At 39.0% G+C, this 26,552-nt stretch overlaps 2 protein-coding genes and 1 long non-coding RNA gene across 8 annotated transcripts; 1 reads left to right on the top strand and 2 right to left on the bottom strand.

Moving 5' to 3' along the window:
• Positions 1 to 1,249: 1,249 nt before the first annotated feature.
• On the bottom strand, positions 1,250 to 7,725 carry LOC143854395 (Zim17-type zinc finger protein). Of its 4 annotated transcripts, none has more exons than XR_013237509.1 (5): positions 7,549 to 7,725; positions 4,630 to 4,792; positions 3,364 to 3,492; positions 2,224 to 2,340; positions 1,250 to 1,605 (listed from the first exon to the last, which is right to left on the bottom strand). XR_013237509.1 is itself a non-coding variant. In XM_077364356.1 (4 exons), the coding sequence occupies exons 1-4, from the start codon at positions 7,674 to 7,676 to the stop codon at positions 1,575 to 1,577; spliced, it is 444 nt and encodes a 147-aa protein (XP_077220471.1). In that variant the 5' UTR covers positions 7,677 to 7,725; the 3' UTR covers positions 1,250 to 1,574. The 4 variants fall into 4 exon arrangements, 2 of the variants coding, with proteins under 2 accessions (XP_077220471.1, XP_077220470.1); XR_013237510.1 differs by having other exon boundaries at positions 2,224 to 2,359; positions 7,549 to 7,724; XM_077364356.1 differs by lacking the exon at positions 2,224 to 2,340 and having other exon boundaries at positions 1,250 to 1,598.
• A 1,698-nt stretch (positions 7,726 to 9,423) lies between these two features.
• LOC143855097 (isoprenylcysteine alpha-carbonyl methylesterase ICME-like) lies at positions 9,424 to 23,543 on the top strand. Of its 3 annotated transcripts, XR_013237689.1 has the most exons (13): positions 9,424 to 10,103; positions 10,888 to 10,964; positions 11,194 to 11,263; positions 11,366 to 11,446; positions 12,051 to 12,125; positions 12,311 to 12,412; positions 13,014 to 13,154; positions 14,704 to 14,769; positions 14,903 to 15,046; positions 15,130 to 15,220; positions 17,960 to 18,138; positions 19,144 to 19,250; positions 22,142 to 23,543. XR_013237689.1 is itself a non-coding variant. In XM_077365282.1 (12 exons), the coding sequence occupies exons 1-11, from the start codon at positions 9,619 to 9,621 to the stop codon at positions 18,119 to 18,121; spliced, it is 1,494 nt and encodes a 497-aa protein (XP_077221397.1). In that variant the 5' UTR covers positions 9,424 to 9,618; the 3' UTR covers positions 18,122 to 18,138; positions 22,142 to 23,541. The 3 variants fall into 3 exon arrangements, 2 of the variants coding, with proteins under 2 accessions (XP_077221397.1, XP_077221396.1); XM_077365282.1 differs by lacking the exon at positions 19,144 to 19,250 and having other exon boundaries at positions 22,142 to 23,541; XM_077365281.1 differs by lacking the exons at positions 19,144 to 19,250; positions 22,142 to 23,543 and having other exon boundaries at positions 9,425 to 10,103; positions 17,960 to 18,380.
• On the bottom strand, positions 21,175 to 22,935 carry LOC143855098 (uncharacterized). The gene is made up of 2 exons (XR_013237690.1): positions 22,437 to 22,935; positions 21,175 to 21,355 (listed from the first exon to the last, which is right to left on the bottom strand). It is a non-coding gene; the product is annotated as an uncharacterized LOC143855098 (long non-coding RNA).
• Positions 23,544 to 26,552: the final 3,009 nt, after the last annotated feature.

Below are 26,552 nucleotides of genomic sequence, written 5' to 3'. Positions count from 1 at the left end.
AAACTTTTCCTGAAAATTCCTGCAATCTAAACAGTGCCTTTAAGGGATGGAAGAAAGTCATAAGAAAATGGATGTGCCTAAATCCTGCCCATTAGGGTTCGGGTCCTTTAAGATCCATCGGACCATCTAGATCCACTGACACCCTTATATAGCTGCTCAAACAACTTGCGGAGTAAATATCAGAATTTTTATGTAGTCTAGTATTTTTCAAAAAGTACTGTATGACCCACCTTGTAGGATGATCCAAACCGTCCATTTGACGGGCCACAATGAATAGGTTGGCCCACTTTGTGGGATGATCCAAACTGTCCATTTGATGGGCCAACACGAATAGGTTGTGTTCTAAAGATTATTTTCACGGAATGATCCCAACCGTCTAATATGTTGAGGTTTCCATAATGTACAGTCCCTCTACAGATTTGTGGTTAGGATCATCATATGGAGAGGAATTACGGGCTACAGCCTATCCTATTTATGTGGCTCAACGAATGAAAAGTTCGGATCATCCTATGAAGGAGACCCGTGGTACATATTGGAAAGGAAAATGATATCAGCACAACCATATTGTAGTGTATTTAAAGGGCTGTATTTAAGTTCCCAAAAAGTTCTCAGGGCCAATTAAAGAAACAAAGACAGCTGGGTTTGTGCAAAGATCAAAATATGATTGTTCTGATAACATTTCCCATTAAAAAATAGTGGATTTTACACACAGTATAAAATCTTTATTCTTTATGGCCCTTGATCCCACCCTTATCGGATGATTCTAGACCATTGATCAAGCATGATAAAATAAGACATTATAATGTATGTCTTTTAAGCCAATTTTACAAGTTACATACTTGTATGGCATACCGCATATGTGCTTAGTGATTGGGGTCTTTAAATTTCATGGGCCATCAAATGGCAACCCAATGGGCCAAAGTCCATTGCTTGGAAAATGTCTCCTCCTTTGATTTATTCGACTTTGTGGCGCATCCAAAGAGACTGCAAGATGTCTTAAAGGCATCTTCTAAATCATGTTTGATCAAAGGTCTACAATCAGCAGATAGGCAACTACAAGGCCCCGTAGTAATCTAACCATTAACATGGATCTTGAAAGCCCATTGAGCTCAATTTATGTTACAAGGGAATCAGATAGGTGGGCCCTAAGAGCGAGCCCATTACCTATCTTTCCTGTCTTTCTCGCCAGTAAAGGAATTAACTAAGTTCCTCTTAACCTCGAAAGCCAAAAAAAAAAGAATAAAAGAGATACCTGAAAATGAACAAATAAGTGGGTGGCAATACTAATTCCATTAATCTACTCTGGACAGGCCCATACATAATAAGCATGGGCTGGCTGGCTTTATGGACCTCCCGCAAATCATACATAATAAGCATCAGCTGAATTGAACTGTCAAACTTTGAAGCCATAACCACTAAATTGCTAAATAACTCGACATATTTTCAGTAAACCTTGAGGATAAGCAGAGAAATATGTTTCAAAGCTATAATTACATGTCACAGTTGATGCATATTGGAATCAGTGGCAGTGTCCTCCCGCAAATCATACTCGACCACAAGGCCGAGGTTGTCTACTAATTTATGATGCTGGAGACACCCTGCACACTGATGAGAAGCACTGTTACGATACAAGAACATGAAATTTAATAAATTTGATCGAAATAAAAACAACTACAAGGCACTGAGAAGGAAATCTGAACAACAATCTTTTGTGGAATTGAGGGTGCTATAATACACATTTTAATTAGATTCACGGCCTTAAATTAGAAAGTTTGAATGATCTCACAAATGCGTGAGAAGGAAATTTTCAGCCTGACTTATTAACCATGTGGAGAAATCTTAAGTCTCCAATCCAAAATTGGTTTCTCCGGAGCACAACTAGCCAAGCTAGTTTGCATGCTCACGACTATATAGATTGAAGAACTGAAGAAATAAACCTAACACCAAGTTTCAATCTATTCAAAGAACTCCATTTCCATAAACGTATTCTTCTCTTCCTAAAAAATTCAAGTAGGGTCAACTTGGGTGTGCGGCCCAATTGCATTTTGAGTGAGATTTTTGTGTAACTGGCAACCATGAAAAATTAATCCATGGAATACTCGTGGGCCCAACTGTGTGAGACCAGCTGAGAAGGATGGAGAGGGAGAAATTTGAGTGGGCAGGAGTAGAGAACTAGAGATAGCATAAAAAATCCCTAAAAACTAGTGAAAAGAAAATACTTACTTAAATTTGTTTTTTTTTCCTGGTTTTTAGGAGCTTTGCATGCTCCTTTCACTCCCACCCTCTCAAGTCACCATTTCCCTCTCAACTCTCACAACTGGCCCACGGGAGTTGTTGTTTCTGTTGGTCAAACATCTAACTGTATGAAAATAACATTCAATAGGTGAACTGATTAAATTAAACTTTAAATGCATAAAATAAAAAGGGAGGGCTAGATATTTCAACAAAGAACTGAAAACTACTACCATCTAAGAACTTAAGGAGGACACAAAATAAAAGTGGATGAGTATCGAATAAAATACAACCCGTTAACCCATTGCATTATTATCTTCTTTAGTATGTGGATGCGCTAACAAATTTCAACTTATTTTATTTATTTATTTTTTTGAATGGCAACTTAAATCAGTAATGGAAAACACAAATTCCTCAAGAGCTTGGTTGGTGACCATAATGCATTTACCACTGCTATATTTAAAGCTAGGCAACTATTAAGACCCCCTCAGGAAACCTGAGTACATCCAAGAATGAATTTGGTAGCTATCAATCTGAAGATGAGTGTAGATTTTTTTTATATCCTAGAATCAAAATAACTACATAAAATTATTTTAAGCATGGCTTGAATCGTGTAGATATTTATTTATCATGTATTCAAATATGCTCTACAAAGAATTTAGCAAAAGTGGTCAGACAGCAGTAAAACACAATCCACAAGATCTTCATAGGCTGGTAAAATATGAGCTGTTAGCCCCATAGACAGAAAAAAAAAAAAAAAACCGGCCCAGCGCACGAGGCTCCCGCCATTGCGGGGTCTGAGGAGGGCTAGATGTACACAGCCTTACCCCTGCTTTGCAGAGAGGCTGTTTCTGTGACTCGAACCCGTGACCGTGACCACCAGGGCACAATGGAGCAACCTTACGGTTGCGCCAAGGCTCGCCCTTTTAGCTCCATGGACATCAACTCAACTCAACTCAACTCAACTCAACAAAGCCTTTGTCCCAAACTAGTTGGGGTCGGCTAAATGAATCCTTTAGAAATATTTCATGAAGAATGTGAAATGAATCAATATAAATAAAAACAACCATGAATGAGAACAAGGAAGACTATAATTTAGATGATTTCACTGCAATAAAAAGCTAATAATACCTGTACGAAAACAGTCCCCCGTTCATAGGCTAGTTTATTTATAGTCCTCTCCGTTCTTTCACCACAATCATTGCAAGTGAACTGTACAAGCAAACTTCTCCTAGGAAGTTTTATGTCAATAGCTGCATCCTGTATGAAGACAAGATAACAAGAATAGTGAGAACATGATCAGAATTCTAAGTAATAAAGGATCATCTGTTCACTGGATAGTCATCAATGACCTCCACATTCGCCCCCTTTACTACACTGCCATGTGAACTTCACTTTGAATTAGGTACCCGTATCAAGTAAGTTCTGTGTGTAGGTAAGGGAATGACTTGGGTATGACTTTACAAGATAGGGCGTGCCTTGAATGGCTCAATAACAACGGCCCTCATAAGTTAATGACTGTATGCACATTTCCTTGAATAATTAGTCGCAACAAAATGACAAATTAACCTTGAAAACATCTAAGGCGTGGTGTGTATAGAGGATAACATGGGAGTTACAGTCTTTACTTCCTAAGTTTTAATTCATTTTTGTGATTTACTTTCTTACTATCGATCTGGGTCTCTAAAAATTAATCCTCCATAAAATTTATAATATCTTATATCTTATATCTTATTGCTTTGACCAGAAACCAGCATTGGAACAATGCTGGTAATTTATACTCTCTTATTTTTAACTATATATAGGTGAAGAATAATGTTGTTCAAAGTAGATATTGTAAGTACATAGAAAGAATAGAGTATGTAATTCATTCTCAAATATGTAATTCATTCTCAAATATTGCATAGGAATTGTTGAGATTGCAACTCAAACCCCAAGATCACTTGTATATATAGGTACAAGGCTCGTGAAATCAATAAGTTTCTCCTAAGGGACATTAACAATGGGCTTCATCCTAATAAAGTAACAACATAAAAAATAAATGACAGAAATGCACCAAAGCATATATATAAATCAATTTGAACTAGATTAATTATTCAAGAATACACCACAAGAATGTACCAAAGATAAATTATTCATATATACAAGAATAAGACAATATATAGCTAAGAAGTAAATGATTGATGACGAGTAGATACACCATGAAAGGGACAAATACACCACATGATTCACAACAAATACCCTAGCTTGAAAAGGTGAAGTTTGATCTTTAAACACATTATAAATTGTAGCAAACCAAAAACCAGAATGTCTTACAGAGAGGAAACTATAGCATTTCCCGATAAGAGCATAGAAAACAAAGGGAACAGGCTAAATGAATTTAATTAAGTGCTATACCGTGAGGGAAGATCCGTTAGATTTGCAGTTTTCTAGAGGTGAAGATGATGAAGGTTCCGATTCCAAAGGCAGTTCAGAATTCACATCAGCCAAAATGGCAGTTGTTGCAGATGGGTGGAATGTGCATTTTACTGCTAACGCTGCATGGCGAGCACTTCGCAAACTGATGCAACAATGGGCATTGGCAGTCAATGTTATCATTCCACATAAAAGATGAAAAAAAAAAAAAAAAATCTTATTGCAAGGGAACTTGAAGAAGCAAAGGCAAACTATAAAATGAAATTAGAGCAAATAATGACAGTAAGGCCATGTCTGGCTGCTAGGAATTTTTTTTCATGACAAATCGGTGTCTCCAAGTGGTGACAGTGGGAGAAGGAGAGATATTTGAGAGGGCACGATTGAGATGAGCATGAGAAGTGGCTAAATATCAGGAAAACGTTGATCTGATTTTGAGTAGGGTATTTTGTTTCCTGATTTTTTGCCCCTTCTCATCACTTGGAGACACTAGTTTCCTTCTTTTTGTTTCCTGATTTTTAGCCACTTCACCCTCATCTCTCATACATTTGAGAATTGATAAGACCAATTACTGTTTAATTCTCCTGAGGTTAAACCATATAATACAGCCAAGAGAGACCATAAACCAGAATAGAAGAGACTAAAAAGAAAAGGGCTAGATATGACAGAAGTTTAAAGAAAGCATGACTTGCATCCACCAATGTGCCAAGGCCCCAGGAAAGAATCGGCATTTCAGATTGTGGTGAGTCAAGCATCCACGGCTATTCACTGTCTAACTTGAGGAGGGGTATGAAGACATAAGAGTATGGAATAAACTTTCCTTATGTCATTCATCTCATTGCTTTTTTACCCTCATGAGGATTAGGATGTTTTCAAGGTAATCTTTTCACTCATTATTTTTGTTGTAGATGTCTTGTATTCTAACTCCGCCTGTGTTGAGGAGGGTTGGCGTCAGGTTGGCAGCCGGTCGTAAACTTTGCCACTCTTCTATGAAATGAATCCTATAGAGAAAATTTTCTAAAGGATTCATTAGCGACCTCAACTAGTTTGGGACAAAGCCTTAGTTGAGTTGTAGATGTCTTGTATTCTGGCATTATATAGGACCCTAACAGACTAATGTGCGTGCCACACATGCGGGTCAAGCTAGGTTTTCTTTGTGTTTCCAAGAGAGAAGTTTGTGGCCCGTGGACGTAGTCACAGTGCCGAACAACGTAAATCTTGTGTTTTCTTGTGTGATTGTCTTTTTGTACATCGTTTCTTGACATTTTGCTGTACATCGTGTTCGATCCCAGCCGAGAAGATATTTCTCAATTTTTCTACAATTTCTTTGTTATTTCCCCATATATCCTTAACTACTGGTCATTCTTTGTTTGCTAGTTATGAGCAGAAATGTAATTCTCATGTACCCTTAATATTTAATAGGATAAGGCATTTCTCTCAGAAAATTTGGCAGGAGGTTTCTTAAACTTTTTCATGAACAACCAAATCATTCAAAAAGCTGCATTTATGAAACGAAAGCCGTTCAACACTCTTCTCGTGTGTAGAGAGGGAGAGATATGGATTCCACACTCTTCTCATAAAATACATGAGCGAGAAATGAGTAAATGAGTCAATGAAGTTTTGTAAATGGGAAATGATAAATGCGCTCCTTTTCATCACATGGGACACCGAACTCCAGTGTACGTGACAATCAAATCCGTTGAATCCTTATGACGTGAAGTACATCAGCCCCTCTATAGTCATTGATACGCTGCTGCTTGGTGTCCCAAGTGATGAAAAGGGGCGCATTTATCATTTCCCTTTGTAAATGTAGTAGAGAAAGGGAATTTTTAGTCGTTTTTGTATTTTTCACTATAATTTTACAAAAAACAATTTGCTAGGTTCTAAAACCTTATAAATATGGGGCTTGCGAGAGAGATCAGTTCTAGCTATTAGGTACCTAACCAATACGCCAAAAGCTTCAGAGCTGATGGAATGCGTTAGGCTAGGCCCTTTAAAACCATACCAGGCTGGGTCCCACCCGGTCCCATACTTAGGTGGCCCCACTCGGGACTGTAAAATTCCACCACGCTTCCACATCTGCCGTCATAGGCGGCCCACTCTGTGACGGCTTTTACTCTGGCCTTTTTTTTTCCAGGTAGCCCTTTCCACAGGTTGCCCCTTCCGTGGCAGCCCACTCTAGTGGCTTTCACTCTGCCTTGTTTTTACCAGGTAGCCTTTTCCGCGTAGTCCTCTTCAGAGGCCGCTCCTTCCGTGACTCAGAACACGGGATGTGGTGGCTGCTCTGATACCAAATGTTAGGTACCTAACCCATGCGCCAAAAGCTCGAGAGCTGATGGAATGCCTTAGGCTAGGCCCATTAAACATGTCCCGTACCTGGTTCGGTCCCACACAGTCCCTGGTTCGGTCCCACACAGTCCCATACCTAGGCAGGATCTCACTCACGACCGTAACACTAGCCCTCTGCACAACGGAATGCAAGCATGTTCACGCTAGCCGTTGTCCATGTTCCCATTCACAATCACACCCTCCTCCTCCACTTCTCTCTTTCAGACATTTTCACAAACACCACCTTGGCTTCTCAAACGCCCCCCCAAAAAGCCAAGACACTATAAAACAGAACCGAAGATACTGAATAAAAACAAACCCCATCTCTCTTTATCTCCCTCTCTCTGTAATGAAACCCAACCTCATCCCTCTCTGTCTCAACGCCGTCCATGTCAACAGCAAACATATTGAGAGAAGATCCAAATTCTCCAAATTAAACGCGAAATTTCATAAATTTAAACAAATACAAGCAATTTCTACCCAAATGAAAAGAGAAAAATGAACAGAGCAGCTAAAATCTTAGAGAGAGAGAGAGAGAGAGAGAGAGAGAGAGAGAGAGAGAGAGAGTGTGGTGACCTGAGAAATCTCGTGGAATTGGATGTTGGTTGGAGGAGATTATAAGACGGAAGAAGAAAGTTTTTGCGCCGAGGGTCATATGACAGTCCCAAGGAAGACGTAATGGTGGAATTGCACAACAACGCCATCTCTCACAAATATGACAGAGATAGGGATGGTTTGGGTCCATATGATAGGGGTGCCACATGGGCCTGAAGTTTGGCTGGTATTTTCAGGTGCAACTCGGGTCGGGTTGAGGCCGACCCGACCCGACTCGACCCGACTCGACCCAACCCGAGTTTTTAAGCTTAAAAAATAAAAAACCATAAAAAATGTCAGGTTTCACTCGGGTCGGGTTGCCAAACCCTCAACCCGAACCCGATCCGAACTCAACCCAGGTTGGGAAAAGTCAACCCAAACCTGAACTCGATCCGACCTTTTTTTCAGGTTGAACCTAACCCGAGTTGCGCCCCTATATTTTCTTGGGTTGGGAAAAGCCAACCGGACTTACTGTCAGGTTGGGTTAGCATTGAAGCGATGGTCAGACCGACCCAACCCAACCCAATCCACGAGTATTCGGCCGCGGATTGTCCAATGGGTGTTTGTGCGGGTGTGCAAGGTAAAGGTATTTCCCAAAATAGGATAATTGAGGTTTTCTCTTCCCCTTGAAGATTGGATATCAGACGGTCGGGAAGAAGAGGGAAACAACACTTCTTCCTTAGTCTATTCCAATTCCTTTGATACAATATTAAAATGGGTGATGGAAAGTAACAGAAAGATATAAATAGTCAGCATACCATAACAGAGAAGCTGACCTTAGAAGATGACTCCTTTAAAACAAAATTGGTTACTGGGACTCCGGTGACTGCCGGAGAACGATTACAAATCCCGATTCTACCGCAATTAGGAACTACGAACCATCATAGCGACAAACTAAGATAGATCATGAAAATAAAGATAAATTAAGACATGGTTGTTGTTTGATGTGAGTGATGCCCTCTCCTGATGCAACCTTCCCTTCTTATAGCAATTCCTTATGGTGGTTATTCCCTACAGCAACTTCCCTTTTTGAAATTCAAATAGCACTTGTGCCACTACTTGTTACTTCCAAAAGCACCACTACCACTTTTAACTCTCACACCACTCTCCAACTTCCAATGGCCACTACCGTCCATGACTACTCGTCACTTCCCTATGAAAAGGCCTTCACGTATGAAATAATTGCCGCCAAAGAATTTCAAAATGGGTGCAACACCAAGGGGAGTGTGTTTTTTTTCAATTTTTTTTTGCCTTGGGCCAACCTGAACCCCACATGACCCACGCCAACCGATTTGGAAAATTTGGTTAGACAAGTTTGGTCAGCGTTGAGAGATCTAGAGGTGGGTTGGATTAAGGTTGAGACATTTAGAGGTGAGCGTTGGGTTGGGGTTTAATCTCTTGACTAGATCTTCGAACAAGGTGTGCTTCATTGTATTTTTCAAAATATATGCTCAACTACGAACAAACACAATATACACCAAGGCCCACCTATTATATGGCGCTCACGTGTATATAATATTTTTTAGAAAATTCATTGGCATCACTTTGTTCAAAGATTCAAATCATTCATCTATTGAGCCTCAACCGTGCCCTAAAAATCTTCTTTTCATGGAATGATACTAACCATCGATCTCATAAGGCGACACCGTATCTAAATCTCTAAGGTTCATAGAGTTATTATCATATATTGTTTTTTTGAAAATTAACAGTCCAATTGCATTAAAAGAAGATCTTACATAAATCATAATAGAGGGGAACAAGATGTCCCCACACCATTTTTTTTTTAAAGAAGGTAACATAATTTATTAGATTCCCGAAAGAGACATTACAAAAGGGGACAAGGAGTCCCCCAGTCATATTGGGGAATCCCCATACAACATAGAAGAAAATTCCGATATAGTCAAGTGATAGGCCTAAACAAGGATGTCCCCACACCATGATCATACAGATCTTCATGATTTTCCACTAAACCAGCGTGAAAAACACAAGCTATTATCATACTAGGGAGATGATTTTTTGAGGCAACACCTATTCTGAAGGTAGCCGTTGCCCATGTTTTCATTCACAGTAACATCCTCCTCCATTCCTTTCATTCAGACATTTTCACAAACACCACATCCCCCTCTCAACCACCCCCCAAAAGGTCAAAACCCTACACCAAAAAACCAAATCACCAGACTAAACCCAACCCTTCTCTCTCTTTCTCTTCTTCCTCTCTCTCCAATGAAACCCAACCTCCTTCCCCTCTCTATTTCCACCCCATCCATGTCAACAACAAACATACTAAGAGAAGAAGATCAAACCCTTCTCTCAAATTCATCATCCTCTTCATGCCTCGAAGGCGAAACCATCGGCACGCCACTCGTAGCTCGTCCTTCGACCTACTCCGGCCAGCAGAGGCGGAGGCGAGTCGCCAGCGAGGCTTCTCTCCCGTCCATATCTTCCCGCCGGCATTCATTCCGGCGTGACGTCGGTCACGCCGCCGCCGAGACCTACTTGCTCACCCGTCTCACCTTCACGCTTTTACGATATCTTGGGTACTCCCTCTCCTCCTTCCAAAATCTTGCGAGTGTGATTGAAAATTTCTTGTGGAATCTAGTGTGATTGACCTTTGTTGGCCTATACTTGGTCTCCACTAAATTACCCAGGGCCCCGATTTGTTATAGCCATGACAAATAGAAGCAAACCCAAGATTTGAACTTGTTCTCATACCAATTATTGTGTAGCAGAGGCCATGGATAGCCTCAATAAAATTATAAAAGAAAAAGATGAGAGTAGGATGTTCAATATGGTATGTGTATGTCATTTGTTAGGTTTTACCTCCATTTTGAAGTTTTGGGTCGCAAAGCATCCTCAATTGTGATTTTGTTTTGTTGCTAACATATTTTTTCTCATGAATGTGGGCTTAGTTTCTTTAATTGTGATTTATGTTTGACTATACTTTCGAATCCTTTAATTTTCCTCAGGGTAGGCTATAGTTGGATTACAAAGTTTCTTTTGATGTATGGCTACCATTTAAAAATAAATAAAATCTCTTGATGTTTTTCTCCTCTTGACGAGTTTCAATGTAACTTCTAATTTGATCTGGTTTAACTACTACTTGCGTCCTAAATTACCTGGGAAGGATGCTCATATGGCATGTGTCTTCTGCTGGCTTTTACCCTTATGAGCATAGCAGCCATTTTGGATTTTTGGCCCGCTAGGCTTTGTCAATTGTGATTTTATTTTGTTGCTAATATTTTTTCTCATGAATGTGGAACTTAGTATCTCTACTTGTGATTTATGTTTGACTATACTTTCTAATCATTTAATTTTATTCAGGGTAGGCTATAGGTGGATCACAAAGTTTCTTGCGCTTGGTTGTTATGCGATGTTACTCATGCCAGGTTTTCTACAGGGTGAGTGTTTCTGTTATGAGACATGTCATATACTTAGTTACTTGCTAATCTCAGTGACAAAGATTTTGTGTGTTTATTAATTCAAACATCAAATATATTGTAATCATAGGATATCTTCTGTGAGTATAGAGTATTATCCAGTTACTGCTTGTTTTTTCAGGATCAATCTCATAAGAGAAAATCTACTTTTTGTTTCCCTAATTACAACTGATCTACTTACTTCTTGCAGTTGGATATTACTACTACTTCTCAAGTCAGGTACGCAGAAGTGTAGTTTATGGGGAACAACCAAGAAATAGGTATACATCTATGGATTGATTTCCTGGGATATCGTCCTTTTTTTCTAAATTTTTTCACTATGAATTCTCTGACTTAGAGCTGGTAAAATTGTGATACTGCAGACTGGATTTATATCTACCTTTTAATGTTGATGAGCCAAAACCAGTTGTGGCATTTGTAACTGGTGGAGCCTGGATAATTGGGTGAGATTATAAGCTTATCTGTAACAGCATGTTATTAATTTGTGGCAGATTACACACACACACACACACACACACACACACAAGTGGGTTAAGTAAGCCCTGACCTCGGTGCTATTCATTGGATGTCGTACTTCTAGAGCAATTGTTCTACATCCCTTACAAGGATTGAAATTTTATTTTCGGTGTCAGTTTCAGCCACCACCGAAATTGAAATTTTTTCGATTTCTGCCGAAATTTCGGCTAAAATTAGGCAGAAAAAACAAATTTTGGGTTTTTCTGAAATTTTTACTAAATTTTGGAATTTTCGGCTGAAATTTCAGAAAAAGTATGGAAATTTTGGGGAAAAAATAAAAATAAAAATTTGGCCAAAATCTGGGCCAACACCGAATCTCTGTACTTTCGGTGTCGGATCCAGACCAAAATCAATTTTGGTATTTATGCCGAAATTTAAAGCCTTGATCCCTTATAGAAGAATGATTTAAAATGTGCCATAATTAACTTGGGAAATCTGATAATCATTCATCTGATAACATATCTTTCTCTTCTTATGTCACTCAAGCTCTTTATTTTCTATCATATGCTCTTCAACACTTTGATGCTGCAGGTACAAAGCATGGGGAGCTCTTTTGGGGCAACAGTTAGCAGAAAGGGATGTCATAGTGGCATGCATTGATTACAGGTCTTTAATAATTCAGGCTCTACGGTGTTGATGTGTGATCGCATATATTTATGTGTATAAGTATTGCGTATACATGCACACATAAGATCAACACCAACCTCCCCCCCCCACCCCCCCCCCCACACACACACACACACACACACACACACACACACACACTTCTCATTGTTGACATCTGTGTGCAGAAACTTTCCTCAGGGGACTATCAGTGATATGATGAAGGATGTTTCTCAAGGAATCTCATTTATATGTAATAACATCGCTGATTATGGAGGTGATCCTAACAGGTGCACATTCCGGTTTACTCAAGGTTTTAAATGTCGGATTCGATGTCGGTTTCGGTCACCACCAAAACCGAAATATTTCGGTTCCGGTGGAAATTTCGGCTGAAATCATGCATGTAAAATTTTGTTATAATTTCCACTTAAATGTATAGAATTTCGGTGGAAATTTCGGCCATTATCTTTAACATTTTGGTAGAAATTTTGTAAATAAAGGGTGAAAACAAAATTTCAGGGAAATCATGTAACATTTCGATTCAATGTACTTTCGGTGTCGGCCCCGGCTGCCAATATGTGTGTTAACTTACCAACTTCTCCAAAAGCTTAAGCTGTTGGAGAAAGGCGTTATTTATCTTATATACTTTAACACTCCCCCGCACGTGTGGCCCACTTGGCAAACACGTGGCACATGTGGTCCCACTTTGGGCCGACCATCGCATGTAGATTTTTGCTATCCGGGAGGTTTGCACTCGAGACCTTTGGCTCTGATACCATGTTAACTTACCAACTTCTCCAAAAGCTTAAGCTGTTGGAGAAAGGCGTTATTTATCTTTTATACTTTAACAATGTGCTTGTAAAGTGTCCTGATTTGTGGTTATTTATGCAGGATCTATTTGATTGGACAATCAGCTGGTGCACATATTGCTGCTTGTGCTCTCTTGGATCAGGCAATTAAAGAGTGTGGAGAAGGAGAGAATACAACTTGGAGTGTTTCTCAGATAAAAGCTTATTTTGGTATATCTGGCGGGTAACGTTATATTCATCTCAATCTTGTGATCCTAGTCAATCTTTGTTCCGAAAATTAATAATGTCTCATTGACTCTTTGGTCTACTGAAACTACGTTAATGCCCATTTGTAGCAGGCATACCTTTTTTCTCAATTTTACAGTACTAACATTTTCATCTTCGATCTTCTGCATTTTGTTCTTGGTTTTTTGTTTGCAAGTTAAAGTTTCACTTTGAGTTGAATATGCCATACTCTTTACAATTTCATTGGTCTGGTTTTTAAGCTGGATAGGCCACTATAATTCAAAAAATGTGTAACCTCCATTCCAAAGAAAGAAGTCCATTATGAATGTGATGCTGCCCCGAGAAAGGAGCTTGTTTTGATTCAAAATATGTGTAATCTACAAGCCAAAGAAAAAAGTCAAACTCAAATGCTAAAGAGCAACAGAATAGCCTTTGATTAAAGTTGAAATGGAGAAAACAAGGGATAATAGAGTCAGAGATCGATTTTATGAAGTTCGAACCAAGGTTTTAAATTTCAGTTTCGGAATGCGTTTCGGTCCTACCCGAAACCGGCCGAAATTTTGAAATTTCGGACGAAATCAATAGAAATTGAATAAAGTAATATTTTATCCCGTACCGAATTTCGACGAGATCCCCGAAATTTCGGCTGAAATTGCTGGAGAATATTAAATAATGAATATAAAACTGTTTTTTTGGAGATATTAAATTTCGGCCCGAAATTTCGTTCCAATTTCAGGGGAAACGAAATTTTAATCGAAATTTCGGTTGAAATTTTGTAACGTTTTGACTTTACCTAATTTCGGTTTCGGTCTCGACCGAAACCTGAAATTTCGGATTTCGGTCGAAATTTAAAACCTTGGTTAGAACAGCCAATCTTCCGCTACAAACTTACTATACCTGCTCACACATTTTGCTTTAGCTTTATAAATTCACAGTTCTCAGAGTTGTTCCCCATAATGATTACATATAATTGTCTCTACCTTTCTTAGCAAGTAAATCTTGGAGATAAATCAATCCTTACTGAATTGTAGTAAATTTGCCAAATTCTCAATCCTTATCCTAGAACACCAAATCCACCAACTCCTCAATCCTTTTTTTTTTTTTTTTGAAATGGCAATATATTGAAAAAGAGAACCGAGATGGTCCTCAAGGAATACAAAGGATTACAAATCTGTCAAGTCCTACAAGTCTGTAGGATAGACTCTGCATTTCAGCAAATGTGCCAACCCATTGAATACCATATGTTGATTTCATCTGGAAAGCATACTGGAAGGGCTATTTCGTCCGTTTTTGGTAGTATTTTAAGAAGCTGATGTGGACCATCTATAATTCCTTGCTTGGAGCGTTTTGGGGCAGGCATCACTTTCATAATGGACTTCTCACCAAAATTCCATCTAGACTAAGTTGGGACCTCCACTAAAACTGACAGGGCTTAGGTGCCCCTATGACAATTTATGAATTTTACATTTGTCATTGCTTTCATATATATATATATATATATCCGTGTGTGTGTGTGAGAGAGATTTTTGCACGTGCTGTTCTGACAGGTACAACATATCAAGCTTGGTTGATCACTTTCATCAACGAGGTCTGTACCGTTCCATCTTTCTCAGGTAATAATTTATATTTTGTGGTTGGTTACTGGTATGTGTAATAACAGTTTTCTTTTGTATGTATGCCTTTTTTCTGTCCATGTCTTTCGCATCATACACTTTCTCATCTGATGGTTTTGAAGCGTCATTCCAGCATAATGGAAGGCGAGCAATCCTTGCATCGCTTTTCTCCTGAAATAATGGTACAAGACCCGAGTACTAGACATGCTGTTTCTCTCCTCCCTCCTATTTTACTTTTACATGGAACTGTGGATTATTCCATACCATCAGATGCCAGGTGTAACTTGCTATCACCAGTTACTAACTACTTGGAGCTTGTAACATGCTTTCGCCAGATGCTGACACTTCTTTTGCATGCAGTAAGACTTTTGCTGATGCTCTTCAAAGTGCTGGAGCAAAAGTTGAACTAATTTTATATGATGGAAAAACTCATACAGATTTGTTTCTTCAGGTAAAGGGTTGTTCTTTCTATTTGGGATATAAATTGCGATTGCATTGTTCCTTTTTTTGTGCAATGGTGATCTTAATGTAAATGATGGGTTTCATAATGAAGAGAATATGTCATGTTGATAAATCATCTTGAAAATGGTAATATCCTAGTGTTAATGGTTTCATGAGAGAAGAAGAAGATCTAGAAAAGTTGTCGTGAAGGAGAGAGAGAGTGTGTGTGTATTCTCCCTCACAAAATGTATTATATACATAGTTTTAAAACTCCTACATAGTTTTAAAACTCCTCCGCATCATGAACTCCCCCGAGTCAACTCTCTTTTCCCTTAGCCGCATTCCACATTTTGCCGCTGTGTTCTGTGTTTTGCCCTACAGAGTCAATAAAAACTCCTTTGACTCCCCCAAGTTATGACCGCGTCAACCAAGTACTCAGCCGTGTCAACCGTGTTTTTGGCCGCGTCCGCCCTGAGTCGACAAGGATTTTTCTTGGCTGCATTTTGACCCGCATCCACATTTTTAAACAATAATTATATATGTGCCATTAGGGTTACACATGAAAAGACTGGAATACCCCTAGCTGGGCATGTAAATTACACCACTTCTTTTAACACTTCCCCACAAGCTGGAGTGTGTATGTCATACAACCCTAGCTTGTCATACATATCATGCAACTTTGCTCTGCCTAGTGGTTTGGTAAATATTTCGGCTGCCTGATCTAGCAAAAACTTTACATATTTCCCCTTTTTGAATCTTCTCATGAATGAAATGGCAATTCACCTTAATGTGCTTTGTCCTCATGGAAAATTGGATTTGAAGCAATATGAACAACAACTTTGTTATCGCAATACAATGATGCTGGAGATGAGGAAGGTAAGTCAGTCTTAGAAAGAAAATACCTCAACTGGTTAACTCCCCACATGTATGAGCCATAGCTATATACTCTGCTTCGGCACTAGATCTAGCCACCACATCCGGCTTCTAGCTTTTCCATGACACTAAGTTTTCTCCAACAAAAGTGCAATATTATGTAGTCGACCGTCTATCTGCAAGTGATCCGGCCCAGTCTGCATCAGTGGACCCTTCCTAGTTCATGTGATTGCGCCTTATGAAGAATAAGCCTTTACCTGGCCTTATTCAAGTACCTCACTATTTGAAGAAGTGCTGCCCAATGAGAGGGACATGGGGAGCTCATGAACTGACTCACTACACCCACTACAAACGAAATATCTGGATGAGTCGCGGTCAAGTAAATCAACTTGCCAACCAATCTTCTGTCCTTTAACAAATTTGTTTGATTAGGATAAAACTTGAAATCATGATCCATGGGAACCTCAGTAGGTTTCACCCCCAAGTATCCTGTCTCTTCTAATATATCCAAGACATACTTTGGGACAACGACAATCCACCACGTGAATCTGCTACCTCAACTCCAAGGAAGTATCTGAGGCGACCAAGGTCTTTGATACATAATTCTTCTAAAAGAAGTCCTTTAGATTATGTATGCCTTCCCTATTACTTCCAATGATAACAATGTCGTCCACATAAACTACTAGGAAAATGTATCCACCATCAGACCATGAGCTAAAACCGAGTGGTTTACCGCACACTGCATCATGTTGAATCGCATAACTGTCTCACTGAATCTCCCAAACCAAGCTCTAGGAGACTGTTTATGCCCATATAATGCTTTTTGCAGATGGCATATAGAGAGCTTCATCTCCCCCTTGGGCAACATACCCTGGAGGTTGCTCCATGTAGACTTCCTCACTGAGATCACCATGCATAAATGCATTTTCACATCTAATTGATACAGTGGTCAGCCCATGTTCACAACTAAGGAAATCAACCCATGGACTGATGGGATTTTTGCAACCAGAGAAAAGGTCTGTGTAGTCGACAACAAAAAACATTCTGACACACCACAACTCAAGGAGGATAACCTTTGCTAATAAATTATGTGTATTCAAAGGCCAATGTTCTTCAAAGCAAATTATATCATGAATTATTAAGAGGGACTAATTGTTGGATCATAGTTATTTTGATAGGGAGTTAATGATGAATAAAACTATAAGATGTATAAGGAAAATTAGATATTCTTAAATATTAATAATACTGTTTGATAGATTTCATATCATAGGGAGTTAATGATGAATAAAACTATAAGATGTACAAGGAAAATTAGATATTCTTAAATATTAATAATACTGTTTGATAGATTTCATATCAAGTTTTAGTCATCTTATAACATGCCATGAATTTTTATGTAGTAATGAGCTTTGTAGAGCATGCAAAGTCCAAACCAATCACTAGAAAGAATTCACTTGGAATTCAAAACATCTCCCTTTTAACCATAAGATAAAAATAAAGCATTAACAATCATTAAACTCTATGCATTTCTGTTTTTGTGAGAATAATATGACTTTGTCAGGTATGATTTAATTTGAACCATGAGTTAGTTTATATAGAATCTTATAAGATTTTAGGAACAATGAATTAATTCCTGAGAAACCTCCAATTAGATCAACCTTCTTTCTATAACGTATTCATGAGATACTGCCACTTGTATAAACATGAAAACAACATACATACCAGTTACCTCCTATATACAAACATGAAAAGAACAAACTCTCATAGCACCTTAATTAACTAGATAGTTGGTAACTGTTTTTTTTGACACTTTCTTGTCCAAGTTTTTATCAGAGTTAGTTTCTAACACTGGTTTTGTTTGTACCGGGGAATGCAGGATCCTTTGAGAGGTGGTGTAGATGAGCTTCTTCGAGATATAGTAGCAGTCATTCATGCAGGTGATGAGGTTGCTCTTGCCAAAGATGCAATGGCCCCTCCTAGACGGCGCTTGGTTCCTGAGTTCATGTTGAAGTTGGCTCACAACATAAGCCCCTTTTAAGCATCTTGGCATTCCAGGTTGGCCCCAACTATTTTTTCTATTGTAATCATTTTTTTCGGTGGGTAAGATTAAAAAATTTGAGCAAAACAAAGCAAATTAGTTCCACCATATTTGCTAAGCATGCCTGTTTAGAGAAAAAACAAGGGAAAAGTCAGCAATCTTTATAGCCCTTGCCAACCACTGGTGCACAAGAATGGAGTTGTTGTTGTTATGTTGTATGTTCCTTTTTTCTAATATAATATTGCAAGTATGAGTGAGATATCTGGATCTGCATGCTTTGTTCTCTTCTTTTCCCTACTAATAAGGCGCTTTTATAAAATGATTGTACCTTATGAAGTCTCAAAATTAAACCTTACTCTCAAAATTAAACTTTTTTATGTAGATGCACGAACTTGGTTGTATCTTACTAAGTCTAAAGTTGAAGTGTCTCCATCATGAAGAACTTTGATTAAATGGTTTGTACTCTGTTCATTCGCAACTACTCAACTAATAAAAGTTGTTTTTTAATTAATGGTAAAAAAAAAACAAAAAAGTTGCTAAATGAAAGAATCATCCTTTTTCTTGAAGTTACTCTGTTCTAGTAATCATCTTGAATGTTTCAATTTTTTTTTTTTCGTCGGACACAGTTCTAATTTATTCATTCCTTATTAATCGTATGCCTTCTCTTGTTCTTGGTTTAAAATCTCCTATAGAACTGCTTAGCCCTTAACCGTGTTGTATTTCTTATTCCACCCTAGGTATTCATGTATATCTGCTATATTCACATTCAAAAGAATTCTAGCACTAACTTGATCTCAATGCCCTCAAATTTATCTTCATTGGATATCAAATGGGGTATCAATGCTATCACCCAACCTTCAAACATTGTCTAACTGTCCATGGATGTTAACTTTTGGTAGTGCATCCATTTATTTGCTCCTTGTGGTGCCTCTCTTTAGGTGGAGAGTGTAAATGAAGAGAGGGCATATGATATTCCTATTCTTGCGACATCCCATGACTATAATAGTACTACTAGTCTACAGGACAAAGGTGGGATCGTGACGAAAGAGTTAAAACTTAAAAGTCTACATGATAAGGGAAGAACAACCATTGGAGGATCAACCACCCTAAGATAATACCTTGAATCCAGGTAGTGCCTTACCCTCTTCAATTTCTTCTCCTTTTCTAATCCAATTTATGTAGTTGATACTATTGAGGATCCTACAACTGACCCTATTACTATTCCTATTCCTGTTACAAATAATCCTGATCTTCCTATTGCTTACGCAGAAGCCTGTCTCATTTTATCTTTCTACTGCCCCATTTGCATCTTTCCATATAAGTGGAAATTATATGGAAAGATGCAATGCATGAGGGGATGAAAGGTCTTGAAAGGAATATAATTTGGGAATTAGTTAATATTCATTGGGAAAAGTAACTGGTTGGATGTAAGTGGGCGTATACTGTGAAATATAAACCAGATCAGATGGATCGTTAGACAGATACAAAGCTCACTTATAGCCAAGGGTTAGACATACAAAATTGATTATGAAAAGACATTTGCTCCCATAGCAGAGTGAACTCCATATGAATCAGGGGTTGGGCATGTGGCTCAATGGTTGAGGCTTTGTATCTTAACCTTGAGGTAGCAGCTTCGATCCCAGCCTACCTACCAAAAATGAAAGATAGAAAACTCCATATGAATCCTCCTGTAGGTGGCAACTAATCTATCTTGGTCTCTCTATCATTTGGATGTGAAAAATGCCTTCATGGTGATCTACAAATAGAGATGTACATGAGTCCCTCTAGTGTTCCAATTTTCTTTTGGTAAAGGAAAGGTATGGAGACTAAAAAAGACATTGTATGGTTTGAAACAATCGCCAATGGCATGGTTTGATCACTTTAGCTGTGGTGTAAAGAAGGCCAACTAAGTATAGAGCTGAGCTGATCATACATTATTGCTTAAGCGTACCCAAGTGGGAACAATGGGAACAATGGAACTTTGTTTATGTTGATGATATTGTACTGACTAGAGATGATGAAGAGATTCAAAATCTCAAAGATTATCTGGGAAGAGTTTGAAATCAAAGATCTAGATGAGCTGCAAGTACTTTTTGGGATTGAGATTGCCTACTGAAAAACGAGTGTCTATTTCTCAATGGATGCACATTCTAAACCTTATTAAGGAGACGGGTAATCTTGTGACAAAGCTGGGCAATACTCCAATTGAAACGAATCACAGACTAAGTGATGAGGATGGACAATAGTTAATTGATTCAGGACATTTTTAGTGATTGGTTGATAGACTGATTTACTCGTCTCTCACTCAACCTAACACTGCGTATGTTGTTAGTGTGGTTAGTCATTTTATGCAAATTCCCAGGGCATCACATTTTAGAAGATGCTCGTATAATTCTTCAATATTTGAAGTAATCTCCTAGAATGCGAATATTTTTTGCAAAGCATGGTCACTTGAGGATTGAACTTAATATTGGTAATGCGCTCAGTGCTTCACTTTATTCCACTTTGGTTGGAAGTAATCTTGTTACCGGTGGATTAAAAAACAATGTGGTAGCTAGATCGAGTGCAGAGGGGGAGAAGATCCATGGGTCATGTAGTGTGTGAGATACTATGGCTCAGGAATTTATTGGCAGGCTTTGGATTTAACATACTAGGGTCGGTGAGTTTGTATTGTGAGAATAAGGTTACGATTAGTATTGTTCAAAATCTTGTTCAACACAATCTATTGAAACACATTGAAGTGGACCGAAATTTTATAATGGAGAAAGTTGAATTCTAAGAGTGATTTGTATTAGCTAACATCATCACTCAGCTTCATTTGGCAAATTTTCATGGTTTGCTAATATATGTTTGACTCAGTAGATGTAAGGCCTACAGCCGACTGAGATATATGAACTTCCTTGGGTTGGCCCCACATTACACCACACATACATGGGCTATTTCGTATATGTCATGTAAATACGTACATCACTTCTAGTAGAGTAATAGAGGGGGGTGTCCCGGGAAGAAAAGGGGGCGAATATATCACTTCCCTTGAAAGAAGCAAACCGTAGTAATAGTCTAATACATCATTTTATTTCATCAAAGCCATATGTAGAGATCAAACGCCCATATTATCTAAAAAACAAAGAGAAAAACAGCATAAGATAAGTGCTTCATTGAGTGCCACGTGGCAACTACCCATCTTTATCCCTCCGTTTAGTTCTTCCCTGCTGGTTTGGCAGGTGATTTTACCTGCATGAAAGAAGAGCAGCATGTTAAATAAGAAATCTTGATATATGATCTAACGGTCAAGGGAAGTGGATTGCTTCCACTCTTTGTAAAGCTTGTGACATCAAGTGGGCTCCACTTCACATCATTCACTAGATCATTCTATAAAAAGAGAAGGGAAATGAACCTATACTCCCTTATTTTGATAACGACACTCCTCACCTTATTAAGTTCTGTTCAGATGGATTCGAACGTTAATAGACAGGATTTGGGCATAGCTTGTTTAGATTTGAACTATGCCCATTTGATCCATATCATAAAGTCCGAATTTTTTTTTTATGGGCATAAAGTCCGAAATTATTAGAGATTGTGATGTAGACATAGCCACAAAATCTGATGTAGAGTCCTATCTCCGAAGGGGTATTTTTCTTACATTTAAGCCATGTTTGGCAGCCATGAAAGATTTTTCCATGGAATATTGGTTAATCAAGTGGTGGGACAGGGTAAGGAGTGTGGGACCGTGGGAGACAGAGAACTGAGAGTGGGGAGAGGCTAAGAAGTGGCTGAAAATAGGGAAAAGAAAAACTCTTCAAAATAGTTTAACCTACCCTTATTTTTCTGCCACTCTCCCTAGTCCTCTTTCAACACTTGGTAAGCTACTACTATATTCATGATAAAAAATTCACGGTTGCCAAACAGGCCTTAAAAACCTTTGCTCCTAACGATAAAAACAAACATTTCATTTTCGTGTTTTTTGTTTCAATCTCTCTCTCTTTCTCTCTAAGTTCTAATTGTGTACAACTTAAGCAGGAACTCCTATGGATGGTCCGATTCGAAATTGATCCAAAAAGCCATGTAAAGGATCAAACCAATAAGGAACTGGAACATATTGTGACCAAGACATGGGTGGATCCAAGACATAGGTGGATCCGATCCGAAGTGGATCCTCGGATCCCTTGACACCCCTACGTTCCCCCATATTGAAGCTCCTTTTTACAACTGATTAGAAAAGAAAAACAAAGAGAGAAGTGTCATTATTGAAACAAGGGAGTGCGGATATCATTTCCCAAAGAGATAGTAATATGCATGTGTGTATGTATTGTACCTTCTTCTTGGGCTCCACCTGCTTGGGGACTGGCTTTGTCGCTGGGGCCGGCTTTGTTGCTGTGGCCGGAGCCGGAGCACTCACTGGAGCACTCGCCGGAGTTTTGCACCCATCGCATGCTTTGACGGGTTCTTTCTTAGGCTGCCCAAGCGGCGTCTGAGTGCCAACAGGTTTCTCAGCTTTCAAAGATGCCATCCTTCTAAGGTTGTAAGAGAGATGAGAAGGTTGGAACTTTGTGTTGTTGGCCTCAAACAGCTAAGCTTGCAAACAGCTCATACTTATAGTGGTTTGGTTTCAGTAACACAAGATGTAATTAGAATCACAAGTTGCATGTGGGAATGGAATATGTGATATGAGTGTAGAAACTTCATGATAAGGAATTTGATGCCTGATTGCTACACTTTGACATGCCATTTTATGCCCATTTATGGGTTCATTGTAAGATCCCATATTGGAAAGGGAGAAAAGATTTGTGGGCGGCAATATATGTGGATTGTATTTTGCTCTCCCTGTGTAGATGTGTTTTCAGCATCTCGAAGGGACGGGCCCCTGTTGAGTGGATGAGCACAGTACTGCTGGAAAATAAAACAGGGGGGGAGAGACTTAGAACTAGGCAATATTTACACAGTGGGGTCGAAGCATAATATAATGGTATCATAGCTAGACTTCCCACAGTATGGATTGCCAGCAAAGATGTTGGGCCCCAAGGAGGGGAGGACATTGGCCCCAAGAAGGGAGGATAGTAAGATCCCACATCGAAAAGGGAGAAAAGATTTATGGGCTATATGTGGATTACATCTCCCTCTCCCTGTGTAGATGCATTTTCAGCATCTCCAAGGGGTGTCTCCCTGTGGAGTGGGTCGGAGACAGTAGTGCTACTTGAAAATAAAACCGGGGCTGGTAGAAGACTCAGAACTTGACAATATTTACACAGTGTGGCCGGGGTTTGACATTCATAATGTGTAATGTATGTACGCATATACGTGTGCAGTGAGAGTACGTTTGTACTAGCATTCTTGTCCCATTCTGTGTAAAATGGTGGGCCCAACCATGCTATGCATGTGGTGTAAAAAATTCCATGGAATATAATATTGTGTGGAAAATTAGTTTAAAAATTGCTGGAAATTTTATTTTTAATGGAATGTTTTTGACAAATTATTCATTACAAGATTTCTAATAAAAATATGCCATGAAAAAAGGTTTCTACTATAAATTTTCCATTATTGAAATAAAAACAATGACAACTATTGTTTAATATTATTGAGTTAGGTGTCTTGAATTCAACCTGATTGGGTTCGAAAATGTGTGCGACCTGGAAGCATCGCTCTATTATTTAAGTGAGTTCAGCTCGATTCTGGTAAGCTTGTTTAGACTCGCTTTGTGTAAGGGGAGAAAACGATTTCTGTTTCTGTAAATCAGTGCCTGGGGTGAAGAAACTCCTCTCCCTTTATAGAGAGAACATGCCCATTGAATATGCCCCCTTCAATGAGAGAAAACATCTCTCTCCAACGATCACTTCTTGTTGCTGTTTGGAGAAGACAAAATGGTTTGAAAATGGTAACAGTCTTAATGGGCACAATTACAAAACCGTTTAAGAAAGTAGCAATATTTGAGATAAAAAATAAAAACATTTTGGGAAATAAAAAGGCAGCTTTTATTTACAAACCCAAATTTTATTTTATTTTGTAATAAAAATATATTTAAACAAACTCGGACCAGGACATGCATGTAATATATGAACTTTGGTTCATGTAAAATTGGGTCACCAAACAAATTCCACTGCCCCTTGAAACCTTGAAAGGGCCAAGCCTTTTCTCCACACTACGTTTTATAAGGAGGTGAAAGTCTCCTTAACTTTCCAATATGAGACTAAAAAACTAGCATTTGAGTTCAAACCCAACTCACACACCACACTAGGTTTTGGAGTCAAGTCTGAAGTAACTCAAAAGACAAAAGAGTTGAAAACAAAGGGGAGATTCTTTATTTTGAATCTTCACTCCGAAATTTTGAGTTCAAATTCCAATTTTAGGTTTAAAATTCTAACAACTTATTTCCATATTCCAGTTTTAGAAGAGGGTTGAGAAATCGAAAGGGATAAAAAGGGTGTATAAGCGTTTCATGGTGGGTTTGCACAGGGATACTGATTTTCTCTTGTAATCTCGAGTTCTTATAGTGGATTTTTTGTCGCTTCTGTAGTGGATGCGGTCTTTATGCCAAACCACATAAATCTTTGTGCCATCGTGTGTTTGCTTGTGTTTTCTGGTTTTGCTAGGGACCATCACAAAAAGGCATTTCACGGCTTGTTGTTGCATATGAGAGCAGCCACACAGGTTCACTTTTCAGCAGATTTTGTCTTATTCATTTAATTAATCTGAGGTGGGAGCGAGCTGCCCTTGCAATGATGTGGTGGTGAACCTCTCATTCTAATTCAGTGCTCTTGAACCGTGCGGGAAGATTTTCCATCACACGGGCTGCTCTCACATGCAACAGGCAGCTACGAAATGCCTTTCATTGATGGACTGATGGTCCCTAGCAAATCCCAATTATGTTACGAACGCTTAGAGAAATGTTTTAGCAGAGATGACTAAGACATAGTGGATCTGATCTTGGACTGATCTGAATCGTCTACTTGATAGGCCTTGCTTTGGATCTCCTATGGCCCAACAAATATCACAGCAATGATGCAATCCTAAGTTCCTAACATTATTACCTGTCTATTTTTCGTGCTAGTCAACTGTTCACGGGAAAATATCGACCCCATACAGAGCAGTGCTTAGAGAGAGAGAGAGAGAGAGAGAGAGAGAGAGATATGGGGTCGATTTGAGATATTAGGGGGTCCTAAAATTAAATGATTAACGTGATTTTTGGGCCATAGAAGGTCCAAACAGAGGGTTCGAATCAATCAAAGGTGAGACACAGCGTCATGGTAGAGTGACCATAGTTTGTAAAATGCCATTTGTGTGGGAGACCTTTAGGCCATGTTGAAAGATTATTTCATAGAATATTCATGGCCCCAACCGTGTGAGTGGGCTGAGAATCTAAGGCGAGGGAGAGAATTGACTGGGCGGGATATTATTGAGATAGCATCAAAAATCTCTAAAAACCACTGAAAAGAAAATACATAGGAAGTGATATATTAGCTCCCTTTTTTACCTGGGACAGCTCCCTCTTGTGTATTTATGATCTACTCTTTTAGTGGACTGTCCCAAGTAAGAAAAGGGGGTGAATATATCATTCCCCAATACATATTTAGAATTGTTTTTGAGAAATGATATCCACCCCTCTGACGGATAAAATCCCCCCCTTAACGTTATTAGTTGAGTTTTAAAGGCAAAGAAAAATGTTAAAGGGGGTGAATTTATCCTCAAGCGGTGAACCATTCTCACAGAAACTGTTGGCGGGGGGAGGGGGGGAATATCATTTGCCTTGTTTTCCTTGTTTTTAAGTGCTTACCCTGGTAAGACTCTTGGTCCCCTATTCTCACAACTTGCCCCACAAATATTCTATGGAATGTTGCCAACATATTTTTTTTTTTTTTGATGAGTAAGCTGGGGTTAGGCGGACCCCGACCAGTGTATTAAAATAGAAAGATATTAACAGCCCAGTCCCTCAAACAATATCTAAGAGAGAGGGGGCAACAAACTGGGCACAGATACCCTTGTAACAAAATCATACAAAGATAAACATACATAGAAAAAAATTGATTTAATTCAAACTAGGCAGAATAGTGCTAAAAGACACGTGCTGTGTGGATCCAATTTGTGGGACCTAGGAAACACAAAACCTCCTTGGGTTCTTGGGCGCAGTTTGCAGAAGGCCCAATTCTGGACTCTTTGACTGGATCTTGCTGGGAAGGGCTGGACTCTGATGTCCTTTTTTCAGTTGAGTGAGCTTCTTCCCCGAGATATTGTCCGATTCTAGGTCGCAACCCGCCCCTTCGAGATGCGGAAAACGAGTATGCACGTGGAGAGAGGAAACCACATATATAACCCAGTTTCGTTCCCTTCCTTTCCGATGTGGGATCTCGCATGGTAAGCCTTCGGTGGCCATTCTTGCTTTGGGAGTTTTGGTTGGGTCATGGGGGCATGTATGCAGTTTTATGATGCGTAACTATTG

Source organism: Tasmannia lanceolata, unplaced genomic scaffold, assembly GCF_043159265.1.
Source record: "Tasmannia lanceolata isolate RefF3 unplaced genomic scaffold, GAP_Taslan_0.1 ptg000020l, whole genome shotgun sequence".
NCBI classification, from domain to species: domain Eukaryota; kingdom Viridiplantae; phylum Streptophyta; class Magnoliopsida; order Canellales; family Winteraceae; genus Tasmannia; species Tasmannia lanceolata.
This window is presented reverse-complemented; position numbering and strand designations above follow the sequence as displayed.